General features: G+C 41.1%; 1 protein-coding gene and 1 long non-coding RNA gene across 2 annotated transcripts in view; both read right to left on the reverse strand.

Annotated features, from left to right (window-relative positions):
* Window positions 1–556: 556 nt before the first annotated feature.
* LOC131998735 (uncharacterized) lies at window positions 557–4,173 on the reverse strand. The gene is made up of 3 exons (XR_009398842.1): window positions 3,769–4,173; window positions 1,782–1,876; window positions 557–696 (listed from the first exon to the last, which is right to left on the reverse strand). It is a non-coding gene; the product is annotated as an uncharacterized LOC131998735 (long non-coding RNA).
* Window positions 4,174–6,139: 1,966 nt separating this feature from the next.
* The window catches only part of LOC131999764 (RNA polymerase-associated protein LEO1), a 44,972-nt gene continuing 38,087 nt past the window's right edge, over window positions 6,140–13,024 (reverse strand). The window contains exon 12 of the mRNA XM_059372835.1: window positions 6,140–6,377. Within this exon, the coding sequence (XP_059228818.1) occupies window positions 6,273–6,377 (105 nt within the window). The 3' untranslated portion in view covers window positions 6,140–6,272. The remainder of the gene's footprint in view (window positions 6,378–13,024) is intronic.

The raw sequence follows: 13,024 nt of genomic DNA on the forward strand, positions 1-13,024 counted from the left end.
CTGAGTCAGTTGGTCAGGCATCTGCTTTCAGCTCAGGTACTAATCCCGGAGTCCCAGGATTAAGCACCAAATCAGGCTCCCCACTCATCAGGGAGTCTGCTTCTCCCTCTGACCCTCCCCTCTCTGGTGCACTCTCTAATAAATAAAATCTTTAGGGACACCTGGGTGGCTCAGTCGGTTAAGCATCTGCCTTCGGCTCAGGTCATGCTCCCAGAGTCCTGGGATGGAGACCTTTGTCAGGGTCCCTGCTCAGCAGGAAGCCTGCTTCTCCCTCTGCCTGCTGCTCCCCCTGCTTGTGCTCACCTACTCTCTGACAAATAAATAAATAAAATCTTAATAAAATAAAACCTTTAAAAATAAAATAAAATATCACAGCAGTAACTCATCATTTTTTACCACAGCACATCCTAAATTTACTTTTCCAGAGGTATATGAGGAATCTCCCATCTTTATAATTACCCAACTTATGATAAGAAAAAACATTTACATCTCACATATTTTAAATTAATATCTTGAAAAGAAAAAAAAAAACTTTAATCAGTCCTCTTACTTGGGTTCTATGCTGAGAAATTTAGGTAGTTTAACAAAGTACAATTCATTTCCTAAATCAGAGTTGATACTGGGGATTTCTACTTCTATTCTGGTTTCAGAAATCCGCTCTTCCTCCTGTTGGTCCTGAGGCACTCCACGTTCATCCTAAGAGAGGAATCAGGATGTGAGAGCTTGAAGTGAAACTGAAAATGCTCTAGCTCTTCTAGAGTACTGGGAGATACAGATGTGACTGAAAATAAATTCAGATACCACTTCAGAAACAAAAGAGTTAGCAACCCCTCTAGGCCTCTCCCTAAAATTTCATCCTCTCCCCCAAAAATATCACCATGGGAAATAAGATCTTTTAGCCGGCATTACTAGAAAAAATACCAATTTTGTCGACATATCTGGTTTGCATAAGACAGTAAATGACAGAACTGTGAAGACGTACAATCCCCCAGTATGAAGTAACTTTTATAAATCAGAGAAGAAAGTTAAATAGCACACGCATTCTGGCACAGATTTGTGTTAGGAAAAACTTATATCAGAGACGCCTGGGTGGCTCATTTGGTTAAGCGTCTTCCTGAGGCTCAGGTCCTGATCCCAGGATCCTTGCTTAGCAGGGAGCCTGCTTCTCCTTCTGCTTGCCCCTCCCCCTGCTTGTTTTCTCTCTCTCTCCCTCTAGATCTCTGATAAATAAATAAAATCTTAAAAATCTTAAAAAAAAAAAAAAAAAGAAAGAAAGAAACAAAGATAGGAAAGAAAAGGAAAACTTAAATCAAGGGGCACCCTTGGTGGCTCAGTCGTTAAGCGTCTGCCTTCAGCTCAGGTCATGATCTCAGGGTCCTGGGATTGAGCCCCCATCAGGCTCCCTGCTCAGCAGGGAGTCTGCTTCTTCCTTTCCTCCCTGCTCATGCTCTCTCTCACTATCTCTACCTATCTCTCTCAAATAAATAAATAAAATCTTTAAAAATAAATAAATGAAAAGAAAAACTTAAAGGTTTTCAAATTACGAGTCTTCACAGTTTAGCCCCAAAGTTTGGCATCAACCTCATTCTGAGCAGTTCTTTCTGTACCTGCAAATATCCACAATTCTCAACATAACTGAGAAAGTCACCCATTCCTCAGGTGTTTCAGATCACTACTCAATTATCAATATCCTCTCTCTATAGAAACCAGACATTTCAGCTTTTGAAGCTTTCTTTTTACTTCGAGCCATGGGACCTGTTGAGGTTAATGATTATACTCACAGCAGGCTGCCCTGGAATAGATTGTTCACTGTCCCCATCGCTCTCTGAAGAAATGTCATCTATGTCTCCAAACAGATCCATGGTCCAACTGTGACCTTCAATGCCAGGAGAAAAACACAAAGTATTAATTTCTCTGAGGTGCTTCATATGGTTTTTAGCCCCTCACTTCAACACTGCCCCAAGATTCAGAAACCAAATCTCCACAAAGCCAACCTTGAATTTGCTCCCTGAGCCTAGCCCCCAGAAGCCTGACAAGTATCTATGGAGAAGGAAGGTGGCCAGTTTGGCTGGTGGAAGGCAAAGCTGCTGTGATAGCCAGCTTTCAACACAGTTCCCAGTGGTTCCTGCCTGATAGTCCTGCCCTTGCAGTCTCCTCCAACATGTGTCACAGTTGGTCTATGTGACCAACAGAATACAACCTCACTTTTAAGGCGAAGCCAAGATATTGTGGCTTTTCCACCTCCTTTCTCTCCTCAGCTCACTGCTCTGGAGAAGGCAGCTGCCATGACATGAGGACACTCAAACTGCTAAGGAGAGGCTCATGGGGCAACTAACTGAGGCCGCCTGCAAAGAGCACGAGTGAGCCATCTTAGAAACAGATCGTCTGTCCCAGGCAAGCCTGTAGATAAAGGATTCTCAGCCAACAGCTTGCCTGGAGCTTCATCAAAGACCATGAGCCACAGCTACCCTGCTAAACCAGTCATGACCCTCAGAAATTATGGAATATTAGATGTTGTTTTCATCTGGCCCTCCCAGGGTAAAAGCTGAGTAGCTGGAGAAGGTGAGGGGTGGTATGCAGGTCACACAAGATAGGTTTAATCCAACACTCTTATCTCCCTAAGCCTTTGGATTCCCTCCACATAATGCCAGGGAAGCTTCATTACAAGTAGGCCACCAGTAGGTTGCAGCTAACCAGCTCTGGACCACGTCCTGCTGTATGTGTTAACACACCAGATCCTGAATATGTAAGTGCCCCAAACCAATCCATTTGGCCCAAGCTATTGTTATAGTCTGTCCTTCATTTCACATTCCTAGAACATAGTTCCACAGTATTCCCTAGGCTTTTCCCTTTATCAGCAAAGCCTTGTAGTTCTTCTGGCATATAAGCATTTCTTCTTCAGCTAGGAGTTCGTGCTTTGTCAGGGTAGGAGGAGATCCTAGTGATGGGCTGACTGGTAGCAAGTGGGGTGGACAGCATGCAGTTGGCTGAGTCTTGAGGAGAATGGAAACTGCCACAGCTAACATTATTACCATGTTTTCAAGCAAGGAAAGCCCAGGCTCCTCAGACACAGGGAAGCAAACTGCTTCTCAGAGGCATAGAGTGACTAGCAAATGGAGTTTTCCTGTTTCATCTGAGTCCAAAGAGACATCCCACCCTTAGCTTCTTTCTCTAGCAATGTCGTTTCACATGAGAGACTTCAAGAGGCTATGAATTCAACTAATGTTGCAATTCTGCAACCGCACAAGTGAATGTTTAATATTCAGCTACCTCAGCCCTCTGCCTCAGAGACAGGAGATTCGTTTAAGGCTGTGAGGAAAGCTCACTGGTTCTCTGGCCCTGACCTGAGCTGAATGTTTAAAGACCTAAGCTTGTAATATTCTTCCATAAGTGCTCCAGGACATTCCGAAGTACCCACCCTCACCACAGTCCGCAGTATAGTCACACCTAACAGACACTTGAGCCCTCAACCAGAGGGGTGATCGGATGCAGTGCCACCAACCATGCGTTACCAGCATCCCCTTTCATTGGCGAGGAGCTCAGACCTGCATTCAAACTCATCTACAAATCACATCTTTGAGGATTTCTCTCCTGGACTACCCAGTCAGGTCCAAGTTGGGAACAGAAAACACACCAGCAGTCTATACAGATAGAATTAAATTTTTTTTAAAAAATTGTTTTTTACTTAGGTTTCCACCTCTAGAAATGAGGGAACGAAGGAAGAGATGGACTTATTAAACATTAAAAAGTTTAATGTTTAACTCATACCTGAAGAAGAGAAGTGTCCAGCTGGCACTGATGCCTCGGGCGGGGCAGCGCGGGGAGATACAATGAAGCTGGCTCTCCAAGTGCTGGTAAAGCTGCAAACTGGATGAGCTGCTGTGGGAAGGTACTGCCTCTGCTGAGGTGAAGGTGTTTGTGGGCCCTCTTAGAAAAACTGCAAGTTGACAGGAAGCTTCCAGAAAGTTCCATAAATAAACAGGAAGGAGCAATCTCTTCTTTGTTATTCAGTCTTCCAGTCTCTCTCCAGCGCCCCCTAACAGGGGGCAGCTGGCAAAGATGAGATGTGCCTGCAGAATCTTGGCCCCAGCACCACCAAGCTTGGTAAAAAAAAAAAAAAAGGGTGGGTTTGGAGATGAAAAGACAAGAGCTTAATAACGAATACATGTTTCTACCAGTTAAAAAAACAAAAACAAAGTATATTGCCTTAAAAAGGACAGACAGAATGAAGGCTCTTAAAAGCCAGGCATAGTTTTAATAATTTGTTAAACCAAGAAACAGCAAGAGACTGAAGGTTTTGGTGTTAGGCAAGTGGCACACGAGGAAAAAAAAAAAAAAAGTGGCACCTTGGTGATTTGGGACCTTATTTTTGGATGTCATTTTTCTTTCTCCATAGTCAGGTTTCAGGTAAGCCTCCCACAACCAGCACTCCCAGACTGTACCAACAGCACTAGAAAGGAAGTTGGGTAGACTCTGTTCATTAGTCTATGTAGAAGAAAATCACAGAAAAGACAAATATGTGTGTGGTAAATTTAAAACATACCTGCACAGGCGCCTGGTTGGCTCAGTCAGTTTCATCAAGTCATGATCTCAGGGTCATGAGATCAAGACCTGAGTCAGCCTCCACGTGGCTGCTTGAGTCTCTCTCCCTCAGCCCCTCCCCTAACTTGTGAGCACATGACCCCACCCCCCAAAATAAATAAACCCTTTAAAAAGATTTTAAAAAATAATACATACCTGAAAATTCTTTGCCATTCCAACCGTCAAGAGGAGTCAAATTTCCTTCCCTTTGAATATAGGTACACATGAGTGACTCACTTTAATCAATAGGTGTTGGATTTGGATGTGATAGGTAATATAGCTTTTACCTGGCTCCCTCTCTTAGGATGCTCAGTTTTGGATCCCAGCCATTATGTTGTGAGAAAGTAGGGCCAGGACTGAGATGCAAAAGTGAGACACTTACCTTGAGTGAAAAATACAAGGGATGTCAAAATCTCAGTGACCTAGATGACCACACTGCAATACAATGTTTTTTATTTATTTTAAAAATACATTTGCTTATTTTAGAGAGTGTGAGTGTGCACACAAGCAGGGGGAGGGTCAGAAGAAGAGGGAGAGAATTCCAAGCTGGCTCTGGCTCCCTGCTGAGCACATGACCACAGGGCTCGATCTCACCACTCTGTGATCATGAGCTGAGCTGAAATCCAGAGTTGGCTGCTTAACTGACTGAGCCACTGAGGAGCCCCAATACAATGTTTTTTAAAGCCTCTTGTGAAAGACCCAGGAATACATTATCAAATTTTTAAGAAAAGCATGGATCCATCCAGCTCTGTACTTGCACAATTCTCCTCACTTGTTTTACCCTAATTTCAGCCATCAGGTCCTGTTTACATAAAATTCTGACATTTTAATCATTATGGATTTTTGCATTAGTTCCATTTTTTTAAACGTCATATATCATGGTATCATTTATCTTGATTACTATAATGGGCTGAATAGAGACCCTCCCACACAAGGTTCATATCTACCCAGAACTTCAGAATGTGACTTTACTTAGCAGTAGGGTCTTTCCAGATATAATTAAGAAGTCTACTGGATAGGGTTGGTCCTAAACACACTGCTTGGTGTCCTTATATAAGGAGAGGAAGACCTGGAGACATACAGAGACACAGAGCAAACAAAGGGAAATAAGCCATGTAAAGGCCAAGGAAAGAACAGAGTTCTGCTGCCAAAAGCCAAGGACTGCCAGGAGGCCCCAGAAGCTCGAACACACAGCAAGGCAGGCTTCTTCCCTAGAGCTTTCAGAGGGAGAGTGACCCTGCCAATACTTTGATTTAGGATTTCTAGGCTCCAGAACTGTAAGAGAATACATTTCTGTGGTTTTAAGCTACCCAGTTTGTGGTACAGAGTTATAGCAGCCCTAACAAACTGAAACAAGCACAAGAAGCTCTTTCTGGGCCCTTAAACTCAGAACTCCAGAGGAATGCCTCACTTGCCTCACCTGACCCTGACTAGGAGGCTACTTTGTGGGGGGTAGGGGAGGGGGAGAACAGCAGGAATTCACTAAAACTTAAGACTTCCTGTGAAGTTTAAACAAAATCAACTTGCTTTAGATAAAGTAGATTTCCTGAAAAGAGACTTGCTTTAAAAAAATTTTTATTACAATTAAAATTACACAAAAGCAAATCAATTCATTTCAATCAAAATAACTCATGTTTACATCATATTTAATAAACTGTACAAAAATACATAAAATGTTTTCACATTGTGCTTCAATCATCATCTTCTTCCTCTTCATCACTGATCACATACTTCTTATGCTTTTTACTTGCTTTATCATCATCTTCTGCTTTTCTCTTTCCAGAAGGTTCCCCTTCCTAAACAAATAAAATTTTTAAAAATCTGAAAATCAATAGAAAATATTTCTAGGAAGATTTATCAAAAGTACTCTGAGCTGAATGATCCTCTGAAAACACAAAATAAAGTAATTTTTAAAATAAGAACATTTACCAAATGAATAAAACCAGTGGTGAAGGTCATGGCCAGTTCCCAGTACTAGAAGCATTAAAAAATGACAACTATCCAGAGCTAATTACAAACTAACTACAAAACAACCCAACTTCAGGACCGTAAGGAAGACCCAAGAAATTATAAGCAATCTCTTGGAAGGGAGGCCTTGTACATGAAGAATAGCATAGAGGGAAACTGGAAACTAGGTCTATCCTGGGAATAGTTGAGGCTCTCCAAAGAAGTCTGCCTGTTAGAACCACTGATCCTATTGAATATTTTTACTGTGATTGGGTGATTAAACTTTTCCTCTGCTTCCTCAGCATTTCACCTCTTTGTTATCTAAAATTCACTATTTTAGGGGCACACTCTGATGGCTCAGTAGGTTAAGAGTCTGCCTTCAGCACAGGTCATGATCCTGGGGTCCTGGGATAGACCCCACCTGGGGCTCCCTGCTCAGCAGAGTCTCCTCTCCCTCTGCCCCCCCCCCAACTTCTTGTACACTCTAATAAAATCTTTAAAAAAATAAAATAAAATTCAGTATTTTAAAGACCATTAATTTTTTAAAATAAAGATTTCCTATTTTGGATATACTAAAAATTCACATCATAAAAGTTTATAAAAATATTTAAAGAAGTTAAAGGCCTATTACACGAGTTCGCATTAGTTAAAATCATGTACCATGTTCTAATAGAAACAATTCAGGAAGTTATCTAAAAACAATTTTTACAGAAAGATTTCAAATATATCAACATCTAAATAATATCCAATAGTAACTAAAATGAACTGGTACAGAATATGACACTCCAGAACTGCCTTAACCGTCTTCCTCGTCAAAATTAAACAGGGTGAATAGTCAAAGGCTGAAGTTGGGGAAAGCCAGGCATCTCTGCTATAACCAGAGAAAGTTTCTGGATGCACAGGCTGGTGCATCTACTTCTTCTGATGGTCCCCATGGCTGGACTTCTGAGGAGCAGATACCATCCTACACTTGCTTCCTGCTTTATTATCCCAAACACATCCTCACAGACCTGAAGTGCCAAGGAGAATTCAAAGGGGAACGTTATGAACTCAAAAAGAGAGTCAGAAGTCCTCCTGCACTTCCTTTCCAGCTGGCAACAGTCAAGTTATCCAAACAGCAGTGCTGGAAGATGGATCTCACCCCAGGGTGTGACTAGTGCTCCTTCCTACCTCCTAGCCTGGAGCAAACCCAGATGCTTCCCTTCTCTCCCAACCCAACATCAGCACAGGCAAAGAGGACATTCAGTCCCACCATTTGTCTTTTCACTAATTTTCAGCCAGAAGTCTTAAACACTTTACATGCAAGCCCCCTGAGGCACTGTTCCCTACCTAAACCTCAGTTTATCCTTCAGCTCTAAAATTCTCTAAGGAGTTTAGTTTGAGTGAACTAAAGAACTGACATGGTACTTCTCACAGGTGGTAGAGCCTGAAACCGAGACACAGACTCTTAACTGCAGACAACAAACTGACGGTGACCAGAGGGCAGGGGGCAGGGGGTTGGGTGACACAGTGATGCGGATGAAGGAGGACGCTTGCTGTGATGAGAACCAGGCATTGTATCGAAGTGCTGCATCATTAAATGACTTGAAACTAATATTACAATGTATGTTAATAAACTGGAATTTAAAGAAAAAGTTGAAATAAAAAAGTATAAGGTGGTAGAGCCTGTTCTAAAGGATGCGGGACCGGGCCCAGTGGCTGGAGATGGTCAGGGCCCTCCAAACAAATCCAGATGGCACCAATCCTAATCCACGATTGGGGCTAAGACACTCCAGAATTCTGCTTGGGAAATCCTGCAAGGACTGATTTCCCCAGCAGCTACAGGCAAGCACAGTAAAGCACAGCAAAGGCAGGTAAGACTTAGTGAATGCCATCCTTCAGGGAACCTCATATTGTGCAAGTAAAAATGTGGGATTCTACTCTACTGAACTGAAGTGGAGTAAATCCCGGCGCCATGTATAAGTGCAACAAATGACAGAAATATTCCTGTTAGACTGAAGTATACTAACATAGCCAGGAATGCAAGTCTATATAGACACAGGAACAGCAGCCCAGTTTTGAAGGAATTGTCTTCCAACAATTTAAAACTAATTGTAAATAACTGTAAATGTTTTTAAAACTCGTTGACTAATTTTTTCATACTAATAAGCCAGTTGCCAGAGTTTATTTAACACAAAACATACCTAAGAATATATATAAATACAAGTGTCTTCAAGTATGAGAGGCCAACACCAAGAATGTCCAAGGGTTCCAGGGAAATATATTCAGAATCTCAATCATGGGAAATCCTATCCTGGAGGGCAACCTGGGGCTATGCTGGATCCAAGTCACCCATGGTCCCATAAACAGAGAACAAGGACCTCGAACAGGTAAAGGCAGGGTTGCCACGGTGGGGAACACAGGATCGGTGAGGGAGAACTGGGAGAGGAACCAGACCACTGGGCACCACCTTCTAAGTAATCCTCAGCAGGTCACCTCCTCCACCTAAGAAAGCTGAGGACTGGCCATGATCCCTTCCTTTCCATTGTCTTCATGTTTCTTTCTACTTGGGTCTTTCCTTTTTCCAGTTTCTCCTCTTCCCATTTTTCTACCATTCAATTTATTTAGGTTTTCTAAAGTTATTTATTGCTTACAAAAGTAAGAGAGGATAAAAAAGCTACTTTTTCCCTTTCTTGTAACTTAGACCCTGTTGGGGAAGGGAAACAAGCATTTCCTGCTCAGATACTACATGTCACTGTGCTACCCACTTTTGTACCTGTTATTTATTATCATCCAACAACTCTGCAGGCAGCAAGCATAAATGCCACTGAAGAGATGAGAGAACAGACATAGAAATGTGAGCTGTCTTGATCAAGACTATACAAGTGGCCAAGAGTCAATAATCCAGTTGACTATAATCCAGACTCATGCCCTCCCACCCCCCACCCCCCCATCACAGAAAGCTCTGCTGATAATGGTAGTTCTCTGGGAACTTAGACTCTGCAAGTTCCCCAGCATCTCACCCAGGCTCCTGCTGTCTGGATGGGGCTTAATGTATAAACAGCTAGGAGGCATCCACAAGAGGCATTTATAAGTCAGGAGGTTATAGGTTTTCCCAGCCTAGAAGGCGGCTACATGATGGATCACATTTAAAATCTTATTTCCAGGGCGCCTGGGTGGCTCAGCTAAGCCTCTGCCTTCGGCTCAGGTCACAGTCCCAGGGTCCTGGGATCGAAGCCCGCATTGGACTCTCTGCTTACCAGGGAGCCTGCTTCCCCCTCCCCTTCTGCCTGTCTCTCTGCGTACTTATGACCTCTCTCTCTGTGTAAATAAAAATCTCTTTTCTGAGAATACTAGAGAGAAACAGAAGTTCCATGGCAAATCTCAATTTTCATTCACAGTTTCCGCTTACCAAGAAATAAAATAGCATCTGCTTAGATGAGGCTTCCCGTTTGCCAACAGTGCCACACACTATAAACCCATCATTAAGATGCTTCCTATATAATTTAAAACAAATAGGTTGCAGAATAGTAAGACAATTTCTGTCTAGTTATCTTCCACAGCACGCCATTTAAAACAAAGACTGGGAAATATTAAATATTGTGACTAACAAACAATAATGCAACATAGTACTCTGCTTCACATAAGAGCCTCACAGAAGTTTATAGTTCACAGAAAACCAAAACGATCAAAATACATTAAGACCACATGTAACAGAAATGCAACATCTATATGCCCTTCAATATGACAAAACAATCCCTCCCTCCCACTGAAAATAATTAACAAGAACGGGAAAATATAAACAACTCAATGTGATGGCAAGAAAATAAGGCATAATTACAGGCCAAAACTCAAGTTCATGAAACCAAGAGATAAGTAGAACACTAATGCAGGCTTTCTCCCTGAAGACCTTTACCAAACTGTGAACATCAGCTTTGGTTTTTATGCTCCATGGGTGCTGAGTACAGAAGCAAACGCCAGTTGGAGCACTTTAATAGCAGACCCCAAAGGACTACACCTTTAGTATAAAGGCAAACCAGAAATAAGCCCAGGCCCACTTCTTTGAGGCAATGATCTGTGGATTTTTTTGGTAAAGGGCCAGATAATAAATGTCTTAGCCTTTGGTAAGACACACAGTTTGTTTTAACTATTCAACTTTGCCCTTGTAGCAAAAAACATTCATAGATAACATATAAATGAATAAACATGCCTGGTTTCTAACAAAACTTAATTTAAAAAAATGTTTGGCAGGTTAGTGAGCTGTCATTGGCCACGAACAAGTTTGTATGAGCCAAGCGTAACGTAGAGAGCTGCTGAATCAATACGTTCCATACTTGAAACTAATGGAACATGGTGTGTCAGCTGTATACTTCAATTTAAAACAAAAAGTTGGGGTGCTCAATTTTCTCATATACACAAGTTTGTGTGTAACTGAATTATTTGAAGAATGAACAGGATTTTGGAGAAAAAAAAAATAACCTAGAACCAAGTAATATGAGAAAGCTGCTTCCACAGAATGAGAGTTAAAGTCACTGGCTGGATCACAGGATATCTGTCATCATTACAAAACAGAAAAAATTAATCAGTTCTAGGAAAATTCATAACCTCAAGTCAGAATTCTCACTTCCAGGTAATCTAAAAAGACCTCATTCCAGATAATCTAAAAAGACCTCATTTAAAGTATACTTTAAAGTGATCCCAGGTAGCTGGGGTGCCTGGGTGGCTCATTTGGTTAAGTGTCTGACTCTTGAATTGGGCTCAGGTCATCATCTCTGGATTGTGGGATCAAGACCTGCCTTGAGCTCTGTGCTGGGTGTGGAGCCTGCCTTAGATTCTCTCACTTCCTCTGCACTCCCCACTCCCTCTCTTAAATACATACATACATACATACATACATACATACATAACATGAAGTGATCCTAGGTGGCTGATATTCAATGTACCTAGCAGAGGCAAATATAAATCTTCTTTATGGGAATGCATCAATCTAGACACCTCAAAAATCCCCTTTGACCTCAGCTAAGTAAATCAATCACTTAATCCCAGGATACCAAGAGAAATAAGTCATCAGGAAATAGAGCCAGTAAATGGGCAATAAAATCACACATGTAAAGATTTCAGACACTGGAATTATCAGACATAAAAGACTATATACACGGGTTTTTAAAGACCTAAAAAGGAAAAACTGGAAATATGAGTTAGGGGAGAGTTTTTAAAATGACCAATTTGAAAAAGAAACTACAACTAAGCATTTTGTAAATGGCCAATTTGAGAAAGAAACTAAACTTCTACAGATGAAAACTAAAAATAAAAATTCAATGAAAGAGATTAACAACACGAGGCACAGGTGAAGACAGGGCCAGTGAACCAAAAGAGGGCTCTAAAGAAATACCACAGAATGCAGAGACAAACACAAGAAAATATGAAAGACAGTTTGAGAGTTGTAGAGAACAGAGAAGGAACCACAGGCATTTAATCAGTTCCATAAAGAAATGACAGAAAAAATGGTACAGAGTATCTGAAAAATTGACAACCGAGAAATTTTCAGAACTAATGATGAATTCACATTCAGAAACAAATCCCAAACAGAAAAATAAAAGGAAATACCAAAGAGATGTCACAATACAATTCAAGAACACCAAAGGTAAAAAGAGATCTAAAAAGACTCAACTAAAAGAAGTCCTGGGGATGTAAGGAATAGCATGGTGACTATAGTTAAAAATACATTATTGAATATTTGAAAGTTGCTAATAGCATAGGCCTAAAAAAGGACCTTAAAAGTTCCTACCACAAGAAAAAAAGTTTGTAACTATGTCTGATGAATGTTAACTAGATTTACTGTGGTGATCATTATGCGATATATACAATTATTAACACAATCATTATACTGGACATCTAAAACTAATGTTACATGTCAACTACACCTCAAAAAAAAGACTTAAAATTTCTCAGCACCTGTATTCTTATCATTTGGAAAGGATACTATTAAAAACATAAATTAAAATATTTTAAAATTACTTTGAAATAATTTTTTATTATTTTGATAAAATTTAATTTAATACTACTCCAATACTATTTTATCTAAAGAAAAAAAAGATTTTTCTACCGTAAGAACTGTTTCTATAATTAAAAAATAAATATTGCAAATAAACAAAAACAAAAAAAAGAGAGAAGACATAAACCCCCTGATCTACCCCCACTGAATGATTTCTAGTTTCTAGTCAAGCCTTGGTAGCTCAGGACCCCGATGTTTCCCCACAAGCCTTTCCATCCCCCTAGGATGCCCACCGGGCCAGTGTGCCCTACAAGCTAACACTTTCTTCCATACCCAGTAAGAGGTCTCCTCTGAGCAGCCTTGCAACCTCTGCCTGAGCACAGGGGTCAGACCCTCCTCTGGCTGCTCCTGCTCCTGTCACTGCCTCTATTTCACTGACTTTCAGCAAAGCAGACAGACATCTGTCTGTGCCTCTGGGCGGGAGTGGACTCGAGGACACAGGGTAAACCCCTAGCATTGAAT

The sequence above is a fragment of the Mustela nigripes genome, chromosome 13, assembly GCF_022355385.1.
Source record: "Mustela nigripes isolate SB6536 chromosome 13, MUSNIG.SB6536, whole genome shotgun sequence".
Lineage (NCBI taxonomy): Eukaryota > Metazoa > Chordata > Mammalia > Carnivora > Mustelidae > Mustela > Mustela nigripes.